At 35.3% G+C, this 27,598-nt stretch overlaps 1 protein-coding gene across 1 annotated transcript in view; it reads right to left on the bottom strand.

Moving 5' to 3' along the window:
* Positions 1-16,759: 16,759 nt before the first annotated feature.
* Positions 16,760-27,598, bottom strand: part of opn8b (opsin 8, group member b) — a 48,175-nt gene continuing 37,336 nt past the window's right edge. Inside the window, exons 3-4 of the mRNA XM_056480569.1 lie at positions 22,725-23,050; positions 16,760-17,941 (exon numbers count right to left, since the gene is read on the bottom strand). Coding sequence (XP_056336544.1) covers positions 17,558-17,941; positions 22,725-23,050 — 710 coding nt within the window. The 3' untranslated portion in view covers positions 16,760-17,557. The remainder of the gene's footprint in view (positions 17,942-22,724; positions 23,051-27,598) is intronic.

Below are 27,598 nucleotides of genomic sequence, written 5' to 3'. Positions count from 1 at the left end.
TATAACATAATAAAATATGATATGTATATAATATATTTTTAATATTAAAATGATACATTATTTAATGAAATATGAGCTACTTTAGAAATATTCCTGGCACTAAATGTAAGTGTTTAATGACCTCAGGTATATGTTGATATATTAGACAAATGTTTTTACAGCAGAGAATAAGGTGAACAGCCGGACTAAGTATTTCATTGTAACTACTTCCCCAGTGATTTTCTTTTTAATATGTAGAGTACTCCATAATTCAGAAAATATTGTAAAACAGCCAGGGGAAGAAGTGAAATGTAAAAAATGTAAGGAATAAATGTTGAGTATGATCAGGCAAATTTTGTTGTGTATGAACATCATTTGTAAAAAAAAACTAAAATAAAATAAACCTTCAGAAAATAGATGCAAATAAAAGTTTGGTGCTGAAGTGCATTTTAAATGGCTATGAAAATTTAAAAACATCACATTGTACCAGCCGGTACAGACATTCAGTCTCCACGCTGAAATTTACACAAGGATCTCATGGCCGTGATGAGGCTTCAAAATTTCTTTTCAAATCGGAAGAACGAATTTGCTCAAAATAACACAAAAACAACCAATTTTCACTTTTTTAGTGAAATATATGTGTCCTAATAGTGTTTTTAGCAGCGTGTTTTGGTGTTTCGCGACCCTTTGAAAAAATAATGACAAAATGTCAACACAACAAATATTTTTATGTTGCTTTAACTTATTTTAATAAGTTAATCAGGTTTCAGCTACATTTGAAGTTATACAAAGACAGCAGTATTTTTAACAGTGGAGATTTAGTGCTAGAAAAAATTTATTTTAATAAAATATTAAAAAGGGGTATAGTTTACCTAACAAAAGTTTACCTAAGAAAACAAGTAGTTTTATAGTTTACCTAACAAAACAAATAATGACAAAATGTCAACACAACAAATATTTTTTATGTTGCTTTAACTTATTTTAATAAGTTAATCAGGTTTCTCCTACATTTTTAAGTTATACGAAGTCAGCAGTATTTTTTACAGTGTGGTGATTTAGTGCTAGAGAAAATTATTTTAATAAAATATTAAAAAAGGGGTATAGTTTACCTAAAAATTACAATTAACTTACTATTTACTCTAGTGGTTATAAACCCTTATGAATTCCTTTCTTATGTTGGACACTAAGGGAGATATTTTGAAGAAAGCTAAAGACCTGTAAGCATTGATGTTTATACTAGAAAAAACTATGGTAAGTCAACGGTTACAGTTTCACAGCTTTCTTTAAAATATCTTATTTAGTGTTCCAACAGAATTTGGAACAAGTGTGGAGAGTAAATATTGAGAGGACAGACATTTTTGGGTGAACTATCCTCTTAAGAAAAGTGTGCTTTTGGATGTTTTCTTTCCATTAGTCTGGAAAAAAAAACAGTTTATGAAAAGCCAAAAAGCCTCAAATGTAGTTTAAACCCCAAAAGGTGCTTGAAAAAACAGTGTAGTTGCCTGTAGTGTCTCACTTTAAAATCTTCTTTAATGTAAGAAAAAGCTGCATTCATCTTGAATAGCCTGAGGCTGAGCAAATGAACTTTAAACTCAAAGGTTAAGTCAACCCAGTTTTAAAATTCCTCTTGAAGAAGATCTCTTTTCTCAGAATGAAGGCTTTGAAAAGCTTTCAGAAGGGATACTGAGTGCTGTCCATTACTCGCCCTCTCTGCGGATCATTTGCGCTGGATCGACCTGTTATCTGTCGGAGCAGAGCTGGCTTAAGGTGAGCTCGTCTGACTGAGAGTCATCTTCTGATTCTCATGCTAATACACCACATACAGAGACACAGAATCAATATGAAGCACGGTTAATTATGAGATATGAGTTTGACGCTGTTCTTATACTATACTACTCACTTTTAGCCTTTTTGCAAACTGTAAATTTTAGATAATTCTGATATTCCTACAGCATGTCCTATAGGAACTACACACGACGCAACGCAACAGGATTCTTTTTTTTATAACGTCAAGAAATACAATGCAAGTCAAGTACAACAATGTAAAGGAAATTTCCAAGGCTAGGGGCAGATAAAGACAATTCGTATGGCTTTTTGATTTTTTTTAGGGTAATATGGACTCAATATAATGCTTCACTTCACTTTTAAATGCAATAAAACTTAGATTTTTACCTGAAAATTTACACTTATAAATATGAAATTTGGCCATTAAAATAAAGAAATTAATAAAAAAATGTATGGGTCTTTTTGTCTCCAGAGTTTTCAAAAATTCCTAAAAGAACACCTTTCCAATGTAAACTAATATTTTCATCAATATTGACAGCAATAAAGTCTATTATTTCGCAAAAAAGGACTCATAACCAACACAATACCTAAATAAATGAACAATGCTATCTGGCCTCTGCTTGCAAAGGCTACACCATACATCTCTTTTTAAAATTTATTTAAAATAACCTTTGGCAGGATATATTCTGTGAAGGAGTTTAAACAAAATCTTGTTTACCTTGTTTGTTAAGAGATAGCAATTAAGCAGAAGCCAATCACTCGCAGAGATGTAGAAAGTACTAGAGACCGAGACTTAAGTAAAAGAACACGTGTTTTATCAAAAAAGTGACTTGAGTAGAAGTTGAAGTGCTCTTTTAGCACCATACTTAAGTGGAAGTACTAAAGTATTCAACCTTTTTTGTACTTAAGTATTGCAAGTAGTTTGTTAAAAAAATGTTTAAAATACTGAATGTTTTAAACATCTTATTTTGGGCAAATGATAAAGCAGAAAGAAACATGGTTTACGATATATATATATATATATATATATATATATATATATATATATATATATATATATATATATATATATATATATATATATATAAATTAGCCGAATTATTAGCCCCCCTTTGAATATTTTTCTTTTTTAAATATTTCCCAAATGATGTTTAACAGAGCAAGGAAATTTTTACAGTATGTCTGATAATATTTTTTTTCTTCTGGAGAAAGTCTTATTTGTTTTATTTTGGCTAGAATAAAAGGAGCTTTTAATTTTTTTAAACCATTTTAAGGTCAAAATTAAAAGCTATATATATTTTTTACAATCTACAGAACAAACCATCATTATACAATAACTTGCCTAATTACCCTAACCTGCCTAGTTAACCTAATTAACCTAATTAAGCCTTTAAATGTCACTTTAAGCTGAATAATAGTATCTTGAAAAATATCTAGTCAAATATTATTTACTGTCATCATAGCAAAGATAAAATAAATTAGTTATTAGAAACGAATTATTAAAACTATTCTGTTTAGAAATGTGTTGAAAAAAATCTTCTCTTCGTTAAACAGAAATGGGGGGAAAAAAATAAACAGGGGGGCTAATAATTCTGACCTTAACTGTATATGATGGGTCAAAAACAAAACAAAAAATTCTTTCACAATCTTTCGGGAGGCAGAGTAGGCACTTCATTCTATATGAATTGTCTTTCACTCTGACAAATGCAAACATTGACTCTAAATAGAGCCACGGGTGGTCTTCCTCATCCCCACGAACAGTTGAAAGTGATGGATTTAAAGGAGGAATTTCTGGGTTTTCCATGTCAAAAACAAACTAAAGTGCTTTCAATGCAGGCAGGCAGCTAGCTCTGTCTTCTTTGATCGTCTGAATGATGCCGAGCCAGCTTATTCAAACCTGTGACAGAGCCATCTGCTGCTCTGGCAGTGATAAAGTGGGTTTGGAATGATTTGTAACATTTTTATAATTGTAACGAGTAACGATGCAGCATATAAAAAATCCATCGTAGTAAAAGCAATAAACTCTAGGCCTACTAAAATATGTACTGAAGTAAAAGTGGAAGTAGGAGAAAAAAACAATACTCCAGTAGAGTACAGATACAGCTTTTTAGTACTTAAGTACAGTAGTGAAGTAGCCTAGTTCTACTTCGTTACTATACATCTCTGCTCATAAATTGATTCCAATATTTATTGATCTGTTATTATTCTTACAACTAAGCATATTTTACCCATTGAAGAGTCACTAGGTGAAAATTGTGGTAAAATCTGATAATTTAACCTGTTTGGTTGTTTTAACATGCATAGGCTATTTTAGGAGAGATTGCACCGAAAGACTCAACAAAATTCAGGCAACTAGCAACTTGGCTGGATGACAACATTCAAATACAAAATAGCAACCCCTGCACTCCCAACGAAATGTTAATGGTTATAATCTAATTGATACATAATAAATCGATTTTACATCATTAAAGGTTATGGGCTGAGTACTGTTAACCCTGACTTTCATTTTCAAACCGTTTGCTAGGCTAGTTATTTAATTTTCAAGTAGGCTATGGTAAATCTTCTGCTGCTTTCAGCATATGGCAATAAATGTGTAGAATGGTGTTCAAACTCACATTGGTATCATTTAACACTGAATAAAGCACACAATCTAAGTTAACTAACAAACCTGAAGTGATAATTGCCTGTAGTGTATGACGCTGTTTAGCCGCGACGTCGGTAACCGCGTCACAAATTTGCACTCTGCACGGTTTGTCGCCGTCGGAGATGTTTAAGGACAAAAACTAGTTTTAACACGAGAAAGACTTATTTTATCTCCTGTTGGGTCACATGTAGTTAGCGCACGGTGTAATACACGAGTTTTCATGTTTTTGTTGCTTACTATTAAATCAGTTTCTCTTGTTGCCATTGTTTGAAAGACTCTCAACACCTGGATGATAAAACTACTGCTCATGAAGAGGTAAGTTTTCCTTCTAATCTTTCAAATATTTCAATCTTTTTTATTATCTATGTGGTGTGTACTTAATGAATTGTTTCATAACTATGTTCTCTCCCCCTGCATTGTATAATATATGATCATTTTAAATCATTTGGAATTTCAAAATGTTTAAACTTGCAACATTTTTACAATACGTATCCAAGTGCATGCATTATACATGTGGCATACAATCATTAAATAATTAAAATTGGTATAGGAAATAACCTGAAAAAAAATATATAGGCCTAATAATAATTAGGAAAGACTTCATATAAAGTATTTAGACAATTCATGTTTATTAATATATTTAACATTATAAATAAATATCACTTATATTTTAATCGTATCATATATAATATATAAGTTATATAACTTTACATATACAGTTGAAGTAAAAAAATTGAGCCCTCCTGATTATTAGCCCCCCTGTGTATTTTCCCCCAATTTTTTTGTTTAATGAAAAGATTTTTTTCAACACATTTCGAAATATATTAGTTTTATAATAACTCATTTCTAATAACTGATGTCTTTTATCTTTGCCATAGAAAAGAAATAAAAATTCACAGGAGGGCTTATAATTTTGACTTCAAAATGTAAATGTAATGACCAATTTTTAATCAGATGCTGTGTACAAAAAACAAATATACATACTTGCATGTAGACATTAATCATTTAGTGTATTAGGTGTATTACTAAATGATTAGCCCTCTGAATTTATTTATTTTTTAAAAAATATTTCCCATATTATGTTTAACAGAGCAAGGAAATTTTCACAGTATTTCTTACAATATTGTTTCTTCTGGAGAAAGTCTTATTTGTTTTATTTTGGCTAGAATGAAAGCAGTTTTATTATTAAAACCATTTTAAGGTCAATATTATTAGCCCCCTTAAGAAATGTTTATTTTCGATAGTCTACAGAACAAACCATCCCAAACAATCATTTATTATATTTGGGGTATTACTAAATGTGGAGTATGAGATGTATGTCTATGAAAAGCAAAATGCTTTTATTTCATAATCAATTGGCAGAAAAGTGAAAGTCAACCATAATGAACAGCACATGCACTCATCGGCCACTTGTTTAGATACACCTTACTAGGACCGGGTTGGACCCACGTTTGCTTTCAGAACTGCCTTAATCCTTCATAATCCTCACATAGATTTAACAAGGTACTGGAAATATTCCTCAGAGAGTCCATATTGACATGATAGCATCACGCTGTGGCTGCAGATTTGTCGGCTGCACATCCATGTTGTGAATCTCCCATTTAATCACATCCCAAAGGTGCTCAATTTGATTGAGATCTGGTGACTGTGGAGGCCATTTGAGTACAGTAAACTCATTGTCATGTTCAAGAAACCAGTCTGAGATGATTCGTGCTTTATGATGTTTTATGAGTGCGTTATACTACTGTTGGAAGTAGCCATCAGAAGATGGGTACACTGTGGTCATAAAGGGATGGACATGGTCAGCAACAATACTTAGGTAGGCTGTGGCGTTGACACGATGCTCAATTGGTACTAATGGGCCCAGAAACAGAAAATATCCCGCACACTGTTACACCACCAGGCTGAACTGTTGATACAAAGCTTCTCACCCTACCATCCGAATGTCGCAACAGAAATCGAGGCAACATTTATCTAATGTTCTATTGTCCAATTTTGGTGAGCCTTTGTGAATTGTAGCCTCAGTTTCCTGTTTTTAGCTGACAGGAGTGGCACCCGGTGTGGTTTTCTGCTGCTGTAGCCCATCCGCCTCAAGGTTGGAAGTGTTGTGTGTTTAGAGATGCTCTTCTGCATACCTTAGTTGTAACGAGTGGTTATTTGAGTTACCTTTCTATCAGCTGGAACCAGTCTGGCCATTCTCCTCTGATCTCTGGCATCAACAAGGCATTTGCGCTCACAGAACTGCCACTCACTGGATTTTTTCTCTTTTTTAGACCATTTTCTGTAAACCCTAGAGATGGTTGTGCATGAAAATCCCATGAGATCAACGGTTTCTGAAATACTCAGACCAGCATGTCTGGCACCAACAACCATACCACGTTCAGTCATATGACTTTGAAAAGTCAGTAAATCACCTTTTTTCCCCATTCTGATGCTTGGTTTGAACTGCAGCAGATCGTCTTGACCATGTCTACATGCCTAAAGGGCATAGTTGCTGCCATGTGATTGGCTGATTAGATATTTGCATTAACGTGCAGTTGAACAGGTGTACCTACTAAAGTGGCCGGCGAGTGTATTTTAAGCAGTGGAGCCGTTCAGAAGAAATGTGCTGTGATGTGTGTTGGAGCCCACTGGCTAATATTAAAGAGACTGTAATCAAAACATCATGCGACGTGAGGAGAGTGAGAATTAGTGGTGTGAAACTCTCCCGTGGCATTGCACAGACAGATCCAGGTCACAAAAAAATGAAAAATGCTATCTGCCGTGTTATAGCCATGCTTTTCCCTCATATTACCTGCTGTGACTGAAATTACTGAGGTTCAGAGACAAACACTGGACTCAACTCGACTCCTTTAGACGTGATTGAAGGCTTGGTGCCAAGAATTTATATATAGTTCTTATATTCAAGTTTTCTGTCACATCAAATGAGTCCAATTGAGTCCAGTTTTTGTTTACAAATGAAGTCAAAATTATTAGCCCTCTGAATTTTTTTTCTTTAATAAATATTTTCCAAATGATGTTTAACAGAGCAAGGAAAATTTCACAGTATTTCTTACAATATTGTTTCTTCTGGAGAAAGTCTTATTTGTTTTATTTTGGCTAGAATGAAAGCAGTTTTATTTTTAAAACCATTTTAAGGTCAATAATATTAGCCCCCTTAATAAATATTTATTTTCGTTAGTCTACAGAACAAACCATCCTTATACATTAACTTGCCTAATTAACCTAATTAAGCCTTTAAATGTCACTTAAAGCTGAATAGTAGTATCTTAAAAATATCTGGTCAAATATTATTTACTGTCATCATGGCAAAGTAAAATAAGTCAGTTATTAGAATTTAGTTATTAAAACTATTATACACTTTAAATATGAAACAAAACCTACCAGACACAAACTGAAACAGGAAAAATGTGTTAGATTGTGCCCTGGTTTCCCCTTTACTTCCACTGTCAATAGCTTTTGACATATGACACTGTTTTCTCCAAGGCCAAACAAACAGTGATACTGGCATGTTTATCAAACAGCTCAATCTGAAACACTCAGGATTTCTGCACTACAAACAGACTATTCTCTCTCTCTCTATTCTTTATTGCTTAGTGTTTTGGTGTTTTATTAGCTACATGTGGGGAATAAGAATGATGCTTTATACAGCGTCTGTTCCTCTGCATCCGGGGCTTGGATCAGTGTTCTTAATCTTACAGACCTTTTGCTTTGAGCTTAAAGTAGATTCTATTGTATGATTTTATTTGATTTTATTTTATTTTTGAGATCTTCTACAATAGATAGGTTTCAAATGTGAAAAAATTGCTCATAATATACAATGCACTTTTCTCTGTTGGAACAATTCATACCCAGCAAACATCTATTAAACAGCAGTGCACTTAAAGTGTTATTTAAAGGCTTGACCAGGTTAATAAAGTTCTGTAGACAATCGAAAAAAATATTGCTTAAGGGGGCTAATAATACTGACCTTAAATTAAAAAAAAATGTAAAACTGCTTTTATTCCAGCCGAAATAAGTCAAATTAACTTTCTCCAGAAGAAAAAATATTATCAGATATACTGTGAAAATTTCCTTGCTCTGTTAAACATCATTTGAAAAAGAAAAAAAATTCACACTGTAATAAAGTTTGTTTTTAAAGAAGGGATATGGAGCATTACAGTTACAATAATATGTTTTCAATAATTTAATTTCTCAAGTAGAGTTTTAAATATAATTTATTCCTGTGATCCAAAGCAGAATTTTTAGCATCATTACTTTTAGGCAGTCACTGTAATGGCTAATAACTTCTTGATTTAGTGTATATTTTGAATGAATTTGCTCATATCCCAAACCACACCCCTAAACCACCACCTTTAAGAAGTTTTTCCCTTGCCCCTCCGGCACTTGTCTGTGTAAGATACCTACAGTAATAGAACAGTATGTAATATAGTTACGATTCCTCACAAGAACAGGCTGAATATGCTGATTTGATGATCAATATCTAAACACAATCAGATATTTCTAAGAAGCTTCAAACCAAATTTTCCTGGATTCCTTGATTTATTGAAAGTTCCAAACAGCATCATTTATTTTACATAGTTTTTTGTTTGCTAACATTATAAATTCCTTTATTGTTACTTTTGGTGAATTTAAAGTCAGCATGAAACTGAAGTTAAGATTTTTCCCCTATTGTGACGTATATCCACTCAAAACCGTTTATAAAATGAGAAGAAAATTTAGGGTGGTGCATGATTTCGATCGATTGGATCATTGAAAGATGGGCATTGCTAAGAAAATGGAGAAAGCTTTGAAGGGCAGTTTGCACTGGATTTTACTGTCAACCAGAATTAGAATCATATTTGTTTATACCACATATTTGTTTGCGACATGCATTGATAGCTTCACCCTAAAGAACTAATAGCCCCACCCTAAAAGACTGATAGCCCCGCCCTATATGCATTCCATGTGACAAGAAGTGAACAAAAGTCATTTCAAAGGGGTAGGAATGGTTATGGGATTCTATTAAAGATTATGAATGCAAATCATTGTTTACAAAATAATAAAGTGCACGCATCGTTTATAACAAGCACTGCTATATACTATATGCTAAATTTTTATTTCTTGCCAAGTTCTGATATTGTACCGCATACAAACAACACAAGATCTTACCCATATTGTTCCTTTAAAAGCTTAAAACTTTCAATTTTTCACTAATTCCTAGCAAATTCTCTGTCTTCACTCATTACAATGGAGTTAATCTAGCAAATTAATCTGGCACGATTGCTTTTCAGTGCAAATGAACTGTTGTCATATCAGAGAAAACAAATATTGCCTGATGTTCTGTTTATTAGGATAGGATTTGGTGTGTGTTTTTAGTGCAGTGAGTATATTTGCACACTGAGAGTTGATCTAAGAAGACAAACAGCTCTGCAGCTGGAGCGTTTCACTGGGTTTTAACGCCATAATCAATTATGCATTTCCTTCTCGATTCTGAAATAGAAACAGCCTGTGAAATGGCACATTTAAAAGAAAGTGCTGCTGTCATGTGTGTGACATAACGCATTTAATATTTATGTTCAGTTCTAGATGCTTACATTAACATCTTATGTTTTTCTGGCTCAAAATATATAAGTTCAGGTCCCTGCAACATCAAAAACCATCTTTTTCAAAGGCTAATGTTAAAGTTTTATTCAAATATGTTTTGTTTATTACAGTATGCCACTTTGTTTAGTTTTAAAAGTTATGCAAATGTCTCTTACAAAGACTAACAACATCTGCAATTGTTTTTTATTATTATTTATTTAATGAAAAATACTGTAAAAACAGCAATATTGTTCAAGAATATGCAAACTGTGTAAAAAATATGCAAATATTTTGTTTGACATCATCAGTGTAGACTTAAAAACCCTGTATTTTTAGCATTGTTACATTAATTGTAGCATTTAATTGAAAAATACATCAAAATACAATGTTATAATTGTCTTCATTATCACCTATGATCAGATAAATGCATTAACGCTAAATAAAAACATTAATTCCTTTTAAAACATTTCATTTATTAATGTTTACAGGGTGATTCAAAAAGAATACCACAACTTTAAAAAATCTGTATTTAATCAAAGAAACATGAAAAACCTTGATTAGAATCAATGTGAAGAGCACTTAAAGTTTTTTTCAGTAGAAAACAAGTTCATAGATGTTCAATATGATCCCCTCCAGACACTCGAGTGACATCAACCTGATACTCAAACTCATTCCACACTCTTGTAGTATCTCGAGCGTAACAGTTTGGATAGCTGCAGCGATTCCTTCTTTTAGTTTCTCTGTTAGCTGGTAGAGGTGGTCGAAACACCATATCTTAACGTACCCCCATAGAAAAAAATCACAGGGGGTGAGATCAGGACTTGGAAGCCAGTGATGAAGTGGTCTGTCACGAGCTGCCTGGCAGCCGATCCATTCCTTTGGGTACCTTTAGTTCAAATAGGCACTGTCATCGATTCACTTCTGCCATACTCGATAACACAAAAAGCTTTTTGTTGAGCAGTCGCCATCTTTGCATTAACAACAGAAATGAAGCAAATCAAATGAAACATCAGAGCTTCCTTAAAAAGATGACAGAAAGAGCTTAGCTCTCCTTTTCTTCTTTGCAGAGTTCTTGATTTTCAGAGTTGTGGTATTCTTTTTGAATCACCCTGTACTATAGTTATGTTCAAGGGATTGTTTTATTCTGTGAACTACCGATTACTACTACTACTAATTACTGACATAACTTCTTTATTTAAAATAAAAATGCTGTAATTTATAAAATAACAACAAAAAATAATACCAGAAATGATTTCAGTCTATTTTAAGCACACAATACCAATTGTTAACAGCAGAAGATGTATTAGTATATCCAGATGCATCAGAAAAATGTACTATATACTAAGCTACATCTGTCTTATCTGCCTCTGAGCTAGCTTACTTGAAATGTCTTCATCACTACTTTTATCAAATGTCCAATCTGCATCATTCTCATGGTCACTAAAACCCATCTCATCCTCACTTTCATCTGCAGGAAGAGCCAGTTCTGTTCCTTTCTTTTTTCACATACTTTAGTACATGGAGATGCTCACTAATACACTGTTTCCTGTATTAATATCTATTCAAAAGTAGTATTGCTATTAAAACTAGATTTTATCCATAATGCAAATGCCATTAACCTACATAACATTTTATTACTAGCATTCATGTTGTTATTGTTACAACTTAAAAGTTCACAGCTGACCTTGCTAGCTAGCTAGCCCATTGCAATATTGCACGTTCCATTATTACACAGTGTTGCCATTTGGCCAACACACACATTTGATCGATTTACAAAAAAATAATTTGATTAAAAAAAAAAAAAAAAAATATATATATATATATATATATATATATATATATATATATATATATATATATATATATATATATATATATATATATATATATATATATATGAGTTGTGAAAAAGTCATCATAACTTACTAGAGGTGATGTTTCAGATTGTTTTTGTGGATTTTACATAATTTGATCCTTTGTTTTTATTGATGTTTACATTTGCATTCAGCAGCTACTCACAATAAACGCCAGTCTGTCAGAAATCGCGCTACAGAAAAGCACAGCATGTCATGTGACTTAACCAAAGCACATCATTGGCTACACTAAGGTCTTCTCTTTCCAACAAAAAAAATTGAATGTTGGTTTTAAAGATACAATGGCAGGGAATTCAGCATAAGTATGATGTTGCCATATGGCAACACCATCCGGTAGAGGGTTAAATCAATCGTTCAACCAATCAATCTGTTGACCATTCAGTTAATCAATCAATCAGTCAGTCAACCAATCAGTAATGCAACGACTCAGTCATCTAATCAATCAGTCAGCATGTGAATGGGACAGACCAGAAACGCAAGCTCATGCGGCAAGTTTTGCATGTCGCTGCGTTGGAAAGATCACGCTTGTTGTACTCTGACCAGCGAAATCACATCACGTGATTGCGTGAGACTAATCAAAGATCAAAACATGACCTCTCTGGACAGAAATGTAAAATATGGACCAATCGGTGACTTTTATGTTAATCATCTTGTTTTATCCTGCCCCTTTTCGCAGCACCATACAACAGAATTTTTCATGCTCAAACCCTAGTGTGACCACTGCTTAAGTCAGTCAATCAATCAACCAAACGGTCAACCAATCAGTCAATCAATGAGTCAACCAATCAATTAGTCTATCGACCAATCAGTCAGCCAAGCAAGAAGTCAACCACTCAGTCAATAAATCAATCAGTCAACCAATAAATCAATCAGACATTAATAAATCAGCTGACCACGCAGTTAATCAATCAGTCAACTAATCAAACTGTCAATTAACCAATTAAAGAGTCAGCCAATCATTCAGTTGGCCATTCAATTCAATCAGGCAACCAATCAATCATTCAATCAGTCAAACAATCAGTCGTCCACTCACACAGTCAAATATTCAGTTAATCAATCAGTTGACCATTTAGTCAATGACTCAATGAATCAATCAGTTCGAACAAGGTTCTCATCTAACACGACAAATGGGCTCATGTTGTTCCAAACCTGTATCAGTTTGTTTTCCCTGTGAAAACTGAAGTATACATATTTGTGCATCTTTGGAAATATAATATAATTAATAAAATAGTGTTATTTTATATAAATTATAATATTATAATTAAAATAGTTGTATGTAAATGACCAAATGAATAATATTTATGAAAATCAATGCATATGAAATCAATGCATCAATGCTATGAATGGATTATATACATATATACTGTAAAAGAAGTTTATTCAAGCGTCCTAGTAGTACAGGTTAAACTGCATTTTCAATTTATACTCAGAAAGATGCTTAAATGTATAATGTGTTCTACAAAACTGCTTTACCTAGATAAGCAGAAGATAAGCTTTGTAATTGACCAAAATATGATTCTTACACATGTTTGTTACATGGCATTCTTCACACATGAACACAAATTCACAAAGGTCAGTAGGCAGTTTCATATGCTGTTCAAAAGCAATTGTGTTGAAAGTGGACATGCACACCCCAAATTAGCATCATCCACTGTATCCAACTGTATTTAAAGGGAAAGTTCACCCATGAATTTTAATTCCATAATTTATAGCACTTCTTTTATACTTTCTTTCATTCACAACAAGATATTCTGAGAAACCAGTAGCCATCAATATCCATACATTCCAGGAATAGCCATCCCAGTCACCAGAGCTGAACATTATTGACCATAACTGGGGTAAGATGAAGGAGAAGGCATTGAAGATGAATCCAAAGTATCTTGATGACCTCTGGGAGTCCTGCAAGAACTCTTTCTTTGCCATTCCAGATGACTTTATTAATAAGTTATTAGAGTCTTTGCAGAGATGTATGGTGCAGTCCTCCAAGCTCATGTGGGTCATACACAATATTCATTCTTTTTCCACTGCAGCATGACTTTATATTCTATTATTTCTGTTAAGTGACAAGACTTTTGTCTAAGCAAAGTCAGACCTTATTATCCTAATTAAATAATTAAAAATCAAGGCATGATCATATTTTATTTTGGTAAAATAAGCGTAATCTAGAGGCCTTTGCCTTTCAAATAAGCCACTTCTGATATCAAATGATCAACTAGAAGTCAAGTTATTATTTGCTGTCCCTAAAACTTGTATAGGCGACAAGACTTTTGTCAGGTAGTGAAGCAGCAAGAAAAATACAATGGAAGTCATTGGCTGCTGCTTTTTAGTAGTGATGTGATGTTGTGCGCCGAGGCTTCGAAGATGTATCAAAAAAACGATACATCTCGCAGTGAAGCAGTGTGCCGCAGCTTGATTCGTTTTAGCCATCATCACGTGATCCGTGACGTCCGAAGCTTCACTTTCGCCTATACCCACGTGACTGCTTCGATTTTGATTCAAAGGTTTAAACACCCCCATGGCTTTGTAAAGTGTATAGTGAGAGATTAGCCGTCGATTGCATACGTTTCTACTGTTTCAAAGCACTGCACCAGTCCCACACACCAGTAATTAAACTGAAATACAATAGTAATTTATAGTAAAAAGGTTTTGAACCAAACTAAAGTGTATTAGCGTATTTTTTACAACTATGTTTAAAGAAAACCACTGCATATCGTTGTCTAGTGTTTAACGGAGACCAGCTGGTTCGGTCCCCGCTTGGAACAAGTGGGTGGGTGAATGACTAGTTGGAAAAAGATAAATGTGAATGCTTTTGAATACCTTGGATTTTACTACAGTAATCTGTGGTGTAATGTAATATACCTTATGTGTAAAAACTACAGTAATTGAGTTATTTGTTTATATTACTTGATTGATTGTTGTTGTATTACTACATGAACCAGAAAAGGTCCTCATTGAGCTCTGATTTAGAAAGCTTCGAGTAACGAACTTTTTTCCAATACAATTGAGTCGAGCGGTTCTGGTTCAGAAAGCTTCATTTCACCATCACTACTTTTCAGCATTCTTCAGTATATCTTCCTCGGTGTTCAACAGAAAAAAGGAACTAGTGGAGGATGAGTAAATAATGACTTAATAATGAATTGTGATTCTTTGGTGAACTATCCCAGGCTATGCGGTGGTGCAGTAGGTAGTACTGTCGCCTCACAGCAAGAAGGTTGCTGATTCGAGCCTCGGCTAGGTCAGTTGGTGTTTCTGTGTGGAGTTTGCATGTTCTCTCCGCGTTCGCGTGAGTTTCCTCCAGGTGCTCTGGTTTGCCCCACAGTCCAAAGACATGCGGTACAGGTGAATTGGGGAGGCTAAATTGTCCGTAGTGTATGTGTGTGAATGAGTGTGTATGGATGTTTCCCAGAGATGGGTTACGGTTGGAAGGGCATCCGCTGCTTAAAACACATGCTGGATAAGTTGGCAGTTCATTCTGCTGTGGCAACCCCAGATTAATAAAGGGACTAAGCCGAAAAGAAAATGATTGAATGGTGAATTATCCCTTCGAAAACAGGTGTAAACAGGGCCTAAAAGCTCACAAGGGGATTTTACTGAAAAGATACACTGTCCCTGATGCCATTGACTGATTGGTTATATCATGTGGCTGACAATTTTGAAAACCACAACATCTTGAATTACACATTTCACTCTTTTCCTGACATAACACAATAGTATAACTTAAGACATAATTTACCTAATTGATCCTACTGTAATTAGACATTTTGTGTTAGGATGGTCTGTTTCTTATTTTTGGCACACTCTGAGAATGCCCAATCTTGTGTTAAATATGCACAACTTTTTCCAAAAAAGAAACTGTAGGTTTATCCATATATGATGGAAATTTAGCATTTCTTTAGTTTTTTATGGTTTGCAGTTAGCAGTACAGTATATTTTTGACAGTAAAGCTGGGGTAGAAAGAAGCTCCTGATTTACAGTATGAGCTGTGGATGAAATATAGGCTATAAATATAAAAGGGATGGACAGAGATTCAGTTAGAGTTGTTTTTTGTGAGTGCACTCTAGAAAAATGTAAGTAAGAGCTGAGTGATATGACACTATGCATAAATGTGCATTAAACACATATTCAACAGTACATGTGTATGTTGCCTCATCATTACAAACATACACAGATATTTTCACAACATACACATTAAACTGACAAAAGATACGGTTAAACCAGAGGTGCGCAAACTTTTTCGTATAAAGCGCCAAAACCCACTCATAAATCACTGAAAGCAGTGGGCCGAAGGAAAATATACCAAACTATAAATTGCAGTAAAGTTGGCATGGGTAATTTCCTCGTTCATTTCATAAGATTTAAAAGTAAATAGAAAGCATTACTTTAAATCGAATGAAGTAATGCAGGATAACTTTTTAAATGAGAACTATAAAATCAAACAGTCACATTTATAACACAGTGGAGTTCAATGCTGAATACACTAGTCAAGCAGTATCTGCCTTTGACTTAAGTAGCTCACCTGAGTATCTGGATTGTCAGGTGACAATATGTAGGCTAACATTTAAACAAAATCTGATTAATTTAATTGAAACATTTCATTTCAGTTAGCTTTTAACAATAAAACAAATAAAGGGTAGCATTACATTTGAATTGACAATGTTGAAACATTCGCATCATGGTGGGCCAAATCAAAGGTTACCATGGGCCAACTTTGGCCTGTGGGACCTAGTTTGAGCATCACTGGGTTAAACAGACTGTATGCCTCTTCGGGGGTATTTGACCAGCTGTAACAGAAACGATTAAGCTAATCCCTGTCCCATTTTCAAAATAAGACCCCCACACACAGGGTATATAATAAGCTGGGTTAAACTAAGAAAATAAGGGGGGAAATATAATAGTTGTAATTTCACAGGAAACACTGTAGCCAATCAAATGTTCTAGATGTGCATTTATTCTTTTGTTCGGATTGGCCTGTTTTTTCACCATGATTTTACACTCACAAGATTTACAAGACAACATGTAAGCGATGGTGTTTAAGACTCATTTTCATAGACTGAACTCTTATAATTCAGCTATGCCAACATATATCATATTTTTCATACTGTGGCAGCTTTAAAGTGCAGCATCAAACAAAATGCACTTAATAAAAACATAAGCATAAACTAATGCATAACACCTCCTTTTGTCTTCCACAGCGGAAAGTCATACAGGTTTGGAACAGGTGAGTAAAAAATGGTTGAACGTTCATTCGAAGAATTTCTAAATGTATTTGACTGTACTTAGCATGCTGAAACGTATTAAATATGATATGATGACTCAGCGAAATGCCCGTTTTCTGAAGCTGTCACATAACAACTGAACTCCTTACTAAGTACAGTGAACACAGCAATGCTTTATGCCATGAGTGTCAAACTCAATTCCTGGAGAGCCGCAGCTCTGCACAGTGTTACTCCAACCCTAATGAAACACAGCTGATCTAGTAGTCTTGAACACCTTGATTAGTTGGATCAGCTGTGTTTGATTAGGGTTGGAGCAAAACTGTGCCCTCTAGGGATTGAGTTTGAGACCTATGCTTATGCCATAAGATGTGATGATATGAATTGATATTGCAGCTTGTGTCCAAGTTCATTCAAGAGTTCACGGATCAATCCATGTACCTTTAACCAGGTAAAAAAATAACTAGAGCTCCTGCCAAATATTGTTCTGTACAGATTCACTCAGGCAAGTCTTGATTGGGCAAAATTTGAGTCTCATTCTCTTTACTCCTTGCTAACGACAGATCCTCCGCTCCAGGTTTGGACTTGTTCACATCGCACACAAGGTAGATGGTATTTTCTGGCCTGTTTTTGGCATCAGTTGTACGGCAGATGTTGGATTTTCCACAGAAGCGGCTCAACTGGTTGACTTCTCGTTTGAAGGTCTTACTGAAGATGTAGTAGATGAACGGGTTGTACACAGTGGACGTCTTGGCGAACAGACAAGGTAGCATGCTGACCTCTGCGGGGATTGAATCACCGGGCCGGTAGATGGACCACAGGCTGACGATGCCGTATGGTGCCCAGCATCCAACAAACCCAATGCTGATCAGCACGGCGATCTGTAAAAATGAAGAACAGCATGTCCAGATAAGTAAGTGCATCTTTAAATTAGGCTATTTCAACCTTTCCAATTTGGTTTTGAAGGCCTCCTTCAATATATTTACATCAATCCAAGGTCCGAAAGAATTGTCTTGTAATATACATTGTAGCCTCAGCTATTGGTTCAAGCCTTTGGTCTCTCTAAAGCCTCTGTTCTGATTGATCATAGGATGATTTGCTTACAGAGCAAGTCGGAAACCAAACATCCTTTAACATGTCTGTATTTCCATGCTTGTAAACACAATAATATTAACAGTAGTCATTGAGATGATATCAGTTGTTATACCAGGTCCTAATTCATAGAACTTTCAATGTGTATTTGTTTTCATTGGGCAGAAAAGACTGAGAGACAATAGGAATACTTTATCTTGCAATTTGATTATTGAAACTTTGCAGACCTTATACTTGTAATATCCAAGAAAGCATAAAGGGACACTAGAGGAAGAATCTCAAATTCAATGCCTGCGGGCCATATTCGGCTCTCCAAACCAATGTATGTGACCTGCGATAGCAAATGATTCACACCAAATGCAAATTTAAAGGGCACCTATGGTGAAAAATCTCCTTTTCAAGCTGTTTGGACAGACATAAGTGTAAGTATAGAGTTTAGACCGTCATATTGAGGTGATATAAACACACCCAGTCGTTTTTTTTCCAATTTAACAACATAAAAACGGTGGACCAATTGGAACGGTTTACAGACCGACCGCAACTTGACGTAGGGGACGAGCGCAAAGCAACCGGGAATAAAAGCTCTGTTCAGTTCGCTAGAATCATCAATCATCATCAAATGTGATCAAGAAGAGTGAGTTTCACAAGTTGAAAGTGTTTTAAAACAGTGCATGTTTGTAGAAAATTACAGCGATTTACTTCAGCTTTACTTTATCACCACAGCCGCGTTTCAGTACAATTATAAAAGAAGACACTTCAATCCCGGTTTGTAGATGTTAAAGCAGGTTTATATTGTAGATTAACATAACAGATATTCATACAGCAGTGGATACTAACCTGTATCCTGTCACATTTGTGTGCTAAATTGAGTGCAAAGCTAAATGCGTGCGTGCGTGTGTGTGTGTGTGCGTGTGTGTGTGTGTGTGTGCGTGTGTGTGTGTGTGTGCGCGCGCGTGCGGGAACTTTGTAACGACATTGTGTGTGACTCATCGTTGCAACTTTACCAATGAGTATTTGATGCATTTGTTGTGTTAAGTTCTGACTGTAGTATTTCTCACAAACGCTACGTGAGATCTGCTTCCTTTATGTCAGTCTGTTGTCTGACGCAGCCGAGGGAGGAGATTTAAGGTTGCGTGCATGTAGAACCGGTGGGCGGGGAGGACTAGCCTTAAAGGCATAGTACAACAAAACCGCCTCCTGGTGCAAAAATGTATAAAATAGAATCTTACAAAAGGTATAATAAAAAATCTGATGGGTGTTTTGAGCTGAAACTTTACAGACACATTCTAGAGACACAAAAGACTCATAATAAATCTGAAAAAAGGGCTAACCTAGGTGCCCTTTAATTATTTGTACATGTAGATTACATACAAAGTCAATGCAAACTGGTAGATGCAAATAATTTCGGAGATCTTATACCTTGAAGATGATTTCAGAGTATTAGTGCCCACTCGGCTTAACTACTGAACAGTTTCTTTCCACAAGCTGTTAGAGTCCTCAACTCTAATCATCCCCTCCCCTCTGAAATGTCATCCACAATCCCAGTTCAAAATGCTTCAAAATGTGTGAATTTTAGAAAATTTGGGAATTTCAAACAACATGGTCTATAAGTGATTGGCACGTATTACTGAAAACATGCTGTATATGAATGCTGAATGTATCATTGTCTGGAAACAGCCTTCAGATGATGTGAAAGTCTGATTCATGTGAAGAACATTCACACAGATGAAAGAAAGCAGGTGGGAATTCAATGGTTTACAAGTGTTCACAATGTTTCTTTCTTTTTCTTTTTGGAGTAACCCTTGCTTTCAAAGGCATAAGAGACTAATAGAGCTTGATTTTGAATAAGTCATGAACACCTGCTATGAAAATCAGTTCATATTCATTCATTCATTCATTCATTCATTCATTCATTCATTCATTCAAGCGACTTTCTTGCTAACCACTGAGCCACCGTGCCACCTCAATTCATATTATAAACGGTAATATCTTTGAACGTTATTAGACTAGAAATGAAAATGTTCAGGTGGAGTTTGAGAGTTCGCTGTGATGTACTGACTACGTTTACATGGACATCAGTAATTATTATTCCAAGGAAAAAAACAAGACGAGTTTAATATTTATTTCCCCCACTGTAATAAGTATTTGGTTTTCCTAATATGGAAATCAGTGGTTACAGGTGTCTAGCATTTTTTTAAAAATCTTCTTTTGCGTTTACTCTTCTGGTCTTAAGAGTTTGGAACCACTTGAGGGGGATTAAATGATGAGTACATGTTCAGTTTTGGGTGAACTATCCCTTGTTTACACACAAAATATATTGTAAAATAATGGGGGATTTTAGATGTAAGGAGAGTAAGAATAGTAGTTTGAATCCCATGCATTATTTTCCCATGGATTATTAACACAAAGTAAGTATATTCTGCTAGTCAGGACTATTCTGATGGATGAATAATTCTGGTGATACTGAATATGTTTACATCAGTAATCTAATTATTTGACTTAATCTGAATAAGACAATATTATGATTAAGGTGTTTTTTTAATGTTCCTTTCATGTTCCTGTTTTACATGTTATAGTATAGTTCAATTAATGTCATTACGTCACCATTTGATGCTAGTTTCCTCTGGCGCAAAACCGTTTATCGTGGCACCATAAGTGATTTTAGGCATTGCGTTTTTAATTTTGTGACAAGTTCAACTGCAGTTCATTTCCCACAGTATGCCTGCAAACAGACAATGGCATATGCACAATCTCAAGCAACAGGCCTCAAGCAACACGTCTGACATTTCATTCACTAAATTTCATTCATGCCCCACGACAAACTCGGGAGGTTCTGGAGTATATTTGTCATTTTGCACTAGCACCAAAAATGTGTTCTCTTGTGTGAAACCATTATCATTTGTTTGTTGTGAAATGCCTGACAACTGCCATGCGTGCGTCCTATTAAAAAAATGCTGTGGAAAAATACTACAAATAGTAATAGTTTGATTAAGGTGTTTATACTGCTCTACAATAATGCGACTAAAATAGGAATACTCAACATGTCCTAATTTGATTAGTGTTTAGTTGGTTTACAAAATTAGTCAAATTAAGGTAATGAAAAATGTCTGTTTACATGGTAGACTCTAAATCAGAGTATTGGCTTAATCATATTAAAATCGGAGTATTGGTGTACATGTAAATGTACACTCACTGTTTTTAAAGTTAGTCAACCCAAAAGCATTCGCCTCTGCTGATCTTGGTATTTATATCATAGCTAGATGAATGAATACACTGTCAAAAAATATCTGTTAATTAACAGTTTCTGTTATGTACAATTGTGAATTGCATTATGAGAGCTTGATCTCTGCCCTGTTGACTTTTGATGTTGAAAAAATTCAACTCTACAGTTTAACAAAGTGACTTTTATTGACGTATTAGTCATTTGAAATGATAAAATGTATATGAAATAATATATGTAATATAAGTAACAATATAATATACAATATTACCAAATAATAAGTTGGTAAAATAACAGAAAATGTACTGGATTTTTACAATGTTTTGTAGCATAATATACAACACCAACCCAGACAATATATCACTTTAAACTATTAAAAGTGTTATAAAAATCACTTTTTTCAACTTCTTAAGGTTAAAAGTTGTTGGAAGAAAGATCAGTGTCCCATAACGCAATTCAAATGCATAAATAAATGGGGGAAAATACAAATTTAAAGACGAATCACAAAATATGGAAAACTGCTAAGTTACAGATATTTTTTAGAGTGTACACTATCTGATAAAAGTCTTGTGGTCGATCTCAATTGTAAGAGCAACAAATAATAAATTGTCTTCTAGTTGATCATATGGAAAAGTTGCAGAAGGTAGATTTTTCTGATGAATCATCTGTTGAACTGCATCCCAATCATCACAAATACTGCAGAAGACTTATTGGAACCCACACTGACCCAGGATTCTCATAGAAATCAGTCAAGTTTGGTGAAGGAAAAATCATGGTTTGAGATTACATACAGTATGGTGGCGTGCAAGAGATCTGCAGAGTGGATGGCAACATCCACAGCCTGAGGTATCAAGACATTTGTACTGCCCATTACATAGCGCTCCTTTTCATATTCCACATCAAAGTTTCAATAAGCAAAGAAGGTGAAGGTGCTCCAGGATTGGCGAGCCCAGTCACCAAACATGGACATTATTGAGCATATCTACGGTAAGATGGAGGAGGAATTGAAGCTGAATCCAAATAATCTTGATGAACTCTGGGAGTCCTGCAAGAACGCTTTCTTTGCCATTCCAGGTGACTTTATTAATAAGTGATTTGAGTCGTTGCAGAGATGTATGGATGCAGTCCTCCAAGCTCATGGGAGTCATACACAATATTATATTATGATCATATTTTATTTTGGGTAATTTTTATTAAGGGTAATCTAAAGGTCTTTGCTTTTCATATAAGCCACTTTTGATACCAAATGATAAGCTAGAATTCAAGTTATTATTTGTTGTTCCTAAAACTTTCATAAGAGACAAGACTTTTTTTCAGGTAGTGTACAGCAATAATAACTCAGCCAGACTCACCACCATGAGCCGCCGCTGCATTTTGATCATGTTGGGGACGTGGTTGCTGTCGTCCATGCTTTTATAAGTGATGTAGAGTCTCAGAGCGATTCCGCAGTAGCAGGACACGATGATGATGGCAGGCAGGATGAGGTTCATGAGGAAGATGGTGATGACGAAAGACTGGCTGTGCTCCTTCATGTCTCTCCAGGCCAGAGTGCAGGACAGGCCGAAGGGCTCCGGGCCGTATTTCCCCCAGCCGATCAGTGGGAATATAGCCCAGAGCAGAGCATACAGCCATGTGGTTGCCACTAGAATCTTTGCGTTCCTTTTGCTGATTTTCTCCTCTGTGGAGAGACACAGAAAGTTATACAGACAGTTCGCCCAAAACTGAAAAATCTGTCATTGTTTACTTGTCACACAAAATGGTTTAAGTTTCTTTTTTTTTTTAAACTCAAGTTATTGATATACAGTGGGGGTAATAGGTGTTGAACACCTTTGTGTCACCTTTTTGTCTCAAAAACATATTTCTAAAGGTTGTGTTGACTTGACATTTTTTGATGTTGGTCACAACCAAGAATGTATGTATGTATGTGTGTATGTATGTATGTATGTATGTACTGTATGTGTGTGTGTGTGTGTGTGTGTGTGTGTGTGTGTGTGTGTGTGTGTGTGTGTGTGTGTATATATATATATATGTATATATGTGTATATATATGTATATATGTATATATGTGTATATATATATATATATATATATATATATATATATATGATAAAAAGGAAATAAAAAAGCTGCAACTGCGTTAATTGCATAAATTTTTTTAACGTGTTAAATATTTCAAATTAATTAATCATGTGCGTTAATGCGTTAATTTTTACAGCCCTAATATATATATATATATATATATATATATATATATATATATATATATATATATATATATATATATATATATATATATATATATATACATACACTTCATGTTGAAGTCTTGAGCAATGCATGTAACAGCTCATTGTATTTCCTATTATTTAATATTTTTGTTGATTTGTTTATTTTGTCTGCGTGTTTATATTTTTTGTCTTTTTATTATAATTATTATATCTTTATATTATCCTGTTTCTTGATTTTCATTGTTTTATTTCATTTAATTACATTTTAAAATTTTGATTATTTGAATTTGATAATTTTCCTTGGTTTAGTTTGCTTTTGGTTGCGCATATTTATTATTTATAGCTTAACATGTAAATAATTATAATAAAATTTCTTTTTTGTAATTTTACAATATTATAATGTATTATTATTTTTACTTATTTCATTCATTCATTTTCCTTCGGCTTAGTCCATTTATTCATGAGTGGTCAAACTGCCAACTTATCCAGCATATGTTTTACAATGCAGATGCCCTTCCAGCTGCATTCCAGTACTATACACTCTCACATTCACACACATACACTATGGCCAATTTAGTTTATTCAATTCACTTATTCCGCGTGCCTTTGGACTGTGGGGGAAACTGAAGCACCCAGAGGAAACCCATGCATTGCAAACCATGTCAACTGGCCCAGCCAGGACTCAAACCAGCGATTTTCTTGCTGTGAAGCTAACCACTGAGCCACCATGCTGCCCCGTACGTACTTAATCAAATTTTATATTATATTCTTCTTTTAAACAAAATGTATAATGTGTAACTTTAATGCAGCAGTTGCAAAATAGGCTTAAATAGACTTCTACAGCACACATAGTCTTGGTAAATAAACAAGTGTTAACATCTTGCAAGCATCGCCAAGGCCAACTAATATAAGGTACAAGGTGACCTCTATAACTGCATTCATACTGAGCTCAATGTTTACTTAATGCAAACATGTCTTCAGAAGAACTGAACTTCAGAGCTGAACCTGTGGTTATGACAGCAGTGCAGTGTCAGTGTGTTTGTCTGCTTCATTTAACGCTGAAAAACACTGAGCTGTGAACACACTGACTGCACATACTGAGTGTTCTCCCAGAGAACTGAGGAATGTGTGGTTTTCCAGATTATAAATGCACAAACAAGCCAAATCCAACATTAAACTAACACAAGCAAGATTTACATCCTTTCTTTTTATAAGCATACAAGTACTGCTCATGAGAAATTAGCTTCTGTCCTTCTTCTCTTCTGAGTGGCTTTTGGGATATTAAGGCCTTGCCATGCTTTTAGGGTGTTCTGGGTGATTGCTAGGGTGGTCTGTGTGGTTGTTAGGCCATTTTTATTGCTATGCAGTTATCATATTCTAGGGGTTTGCTGGCATATTTTGGGTGTCTTAGGCTGTTGCTATGCAGTTACTAGGGTGTTCTGGCTGGTTGCTAGGATGTTCTATGTGTTTGTTAGGCCATTGTTATTGCTATGTGGTTGCCAGGGTGTTCCAAGTGGTTGCTGGTATATTTTGAGTGTTTTAGAGTGTTGGTATGCAGTTGCTAGGTTGGTCTGTGTGGTTGCTAGGCCATTTCTATTGCTATGCAGTTTTCAGTGTGTTCTAGGGGTTTGCTGGTATATTTTGGGTGTTTTTTTAAACTGTTGCTATGCAGTTACTGGGGTGTTCTGGATGGTTGCTAGGGTGTTCTATGTATTGGTTTGGCCATTGTTATTGCTATGCATTGGCTAGTGTGTACTAGGAGGTTGCTGTTATATAGTCAGTGTTTTTAGGGTGTTAATCCGCAGTTACTACGGTGTTTTGGATGGTTGCTAGGATGTTCTATGTGTTGTTTAGGCCATAGTTATTGCTATGTGGTTGCCTGTGTGTTCTAAGTGGTTGTTTTATTTTGAGTGTTTTTAGACTGTTGCTACGCAGTTGCTAGGGTGGTCTGTGTTGTTGTTAGACCATTGTTATTGCTATGCAGTTGCCAGTGTGTTCCAAGTGGATGCTAGTATATTTTGGGTGTTTTTAGGCTGTTGCTATGCAGTTATTAGAGTGTTCTATGTATTGGTTAGGCCATTGTTATTGCTATCAATTGGCTAGAGTGTGCTAGGAGGTTGCTGTTATATATTCAGTGTTTTTAGGGTGTTGATATGCAGTTACTAGGGTGTTCTGGATGGTTGCTAGGGTGGTCTGTGTGGTTGCTAGGCCATTTCTATTGCTATGCAGTTATCAGTGTGTTCTAAGTGGTTGCGGTTATATTTGAGTGTTTTAGGGTGTTGCTATGGAGTTACTAGGGTGTTCTGGATGGTTGCTAGGGTGGTCTGTGTGGTTGTTAGGGCATTTCTATTGCTATGCAGTTGTCAGTGTGTTCTAGGGGTTTGCTGGTATACTTTGGGTGTTTTTAGGGTGGTGCAGTGCAGTTAATAGGGTGTTCTGGATGGTTGCTAGGGTGGTCTGTGTTGGTTAGGCCATTGTTATTGCTTTGCAGTTGGCAGGGTGTTCTAAGTGTTTGTTATATTTTGAGTGTTTTTAGGCTGTTACTATGCAGTTGCTGGGGTGGTCTATGTGGTTGTTAGGTCATTTTTATTGTTATGCAGTTGCCAGTGTGTTCTAGAAGTTTGCAATTATATTTTGGGTAGTTTTACGGTGTTGCGGTGCAGTTGCTAGGGTGTTCTGGCTGGTTACTAGGGTGGTCTGAGTGGTTGCTAGGCCATTGTTATTGATATGCAATTGCCAGTATGTTCTAGGTGTTTGGTGGTGTTTTTAGGTTGTTACTATGCAGTTTTCAGTGTGTTCTAGGGGTTTGCTGGTATATTTGGGGAGTTTTTTAGGGTGTTGTTATGGAGTTACAAGGGTGTTCTGGATGGTTGCTAGGATATTTTATGTGTTGGTTTGGCCATTGTTATTTCTATGCAGTTGCCAGTGTGTCTTAGGTGTTTGGTGGATTTTTTAGGTTGTTGCTATGCAGTTTTTAGTGTGTTCTAGGGGTTTATTTGGATGTTTTAGGTGTTTTTAGGCTGTTGTGATGCAGTTACTAGGGTGTTCTAGATGGTTGCTTTGGCGTTCTATGTAGTGGTTAGGCTATGCTATGCAGTTGGCAGGGTGTTCCAATTGGTTGTTATATTTTGAGTGTTTTTAGGTTGTTGCTATGCAGTTTTCAGTGTGCTCTATTGGTCTGTTGGTATATTTTGAGTGTGTTTAGGGTGTTGCTATGCAGTTACTAGGGTGGTATGTGTGGTTGTTAGGCCATTGTTATTGCTATGTGGTTGCCAGTGTGTTCTAAGTGGTTGTTATATTTTGAGAGTTTTTAGGATGTTGCTGTGCAGTTGCTAGAGTGGTCTGTGTGGTTGTTAGGCCATTGTTATTACTATGCGGTTACCAGTGTGTTGCAAGTGGTTGCTGGTATATTTTGGGTGTTTTTAGGCTTTTGCTATGCAGTTACTAGGGTGTTCTTGATGGTTGCTAGGGTGGTCTGTGTGGTTGCTAGGCCATTTCTATTGCTATGTGCAGTTATTAGTGTGTTTTAGGTGTTTGCTGTTGTATTCTGGGTTTTTTGTGGTGTTGCTATGTGGTCCCCAAGATATTCTAAATGGCTGCTAGGGTGGCCTGTGTTGTTACCATGGTGTTCTGGTTGGTTGCTAGGGTATTCTGTTTAGTTGATGTTTATTGATATGCTATTGCTAGATTGTTCTAGGTGGTTTCTGGTATGTTCTTGTTTTATGGTGCTGCTTGGCATTAGGGCGCTAGGGTGTTTTTAATGCTTGCTAGTATATACTGGATGTTTTTAAGGTGTTATTATGCTGTGATGTTATGGATGGTTGTTAGGGTGTTCTGGTTAGTTGCTAAGATATTTAATTGGTTGTTAGGCGATTGCTATTGCTATTTAGTTGCTAGAGTATTCTATATGGCTGCTAGGGTGGCCTGTTTTGCTAACGTGGTGTTCTGGTTGGTTGCTAGGGTGTTCTGTTTAGTCAGTGTTTATTGATATGCTATTG

Source organism: Danio aesculapii, chromosome 20 (genome assembly GCF_903798145.1).
Source record: "Danio aesculapii chromosome 20, fDanAes4.1, whole genome shotgun sequence".
NCBI classification, from domain to species: Eukaryota; Metazoa; Chordata; class Actinopteri; order Cypriniformes; family Danionidae; genus Danio; species Danio aesculapii.
Note: the sequence above shows the minus strand (reverse complement) of the source record. Positions and strands in the feature narration are given on the sequence as shown.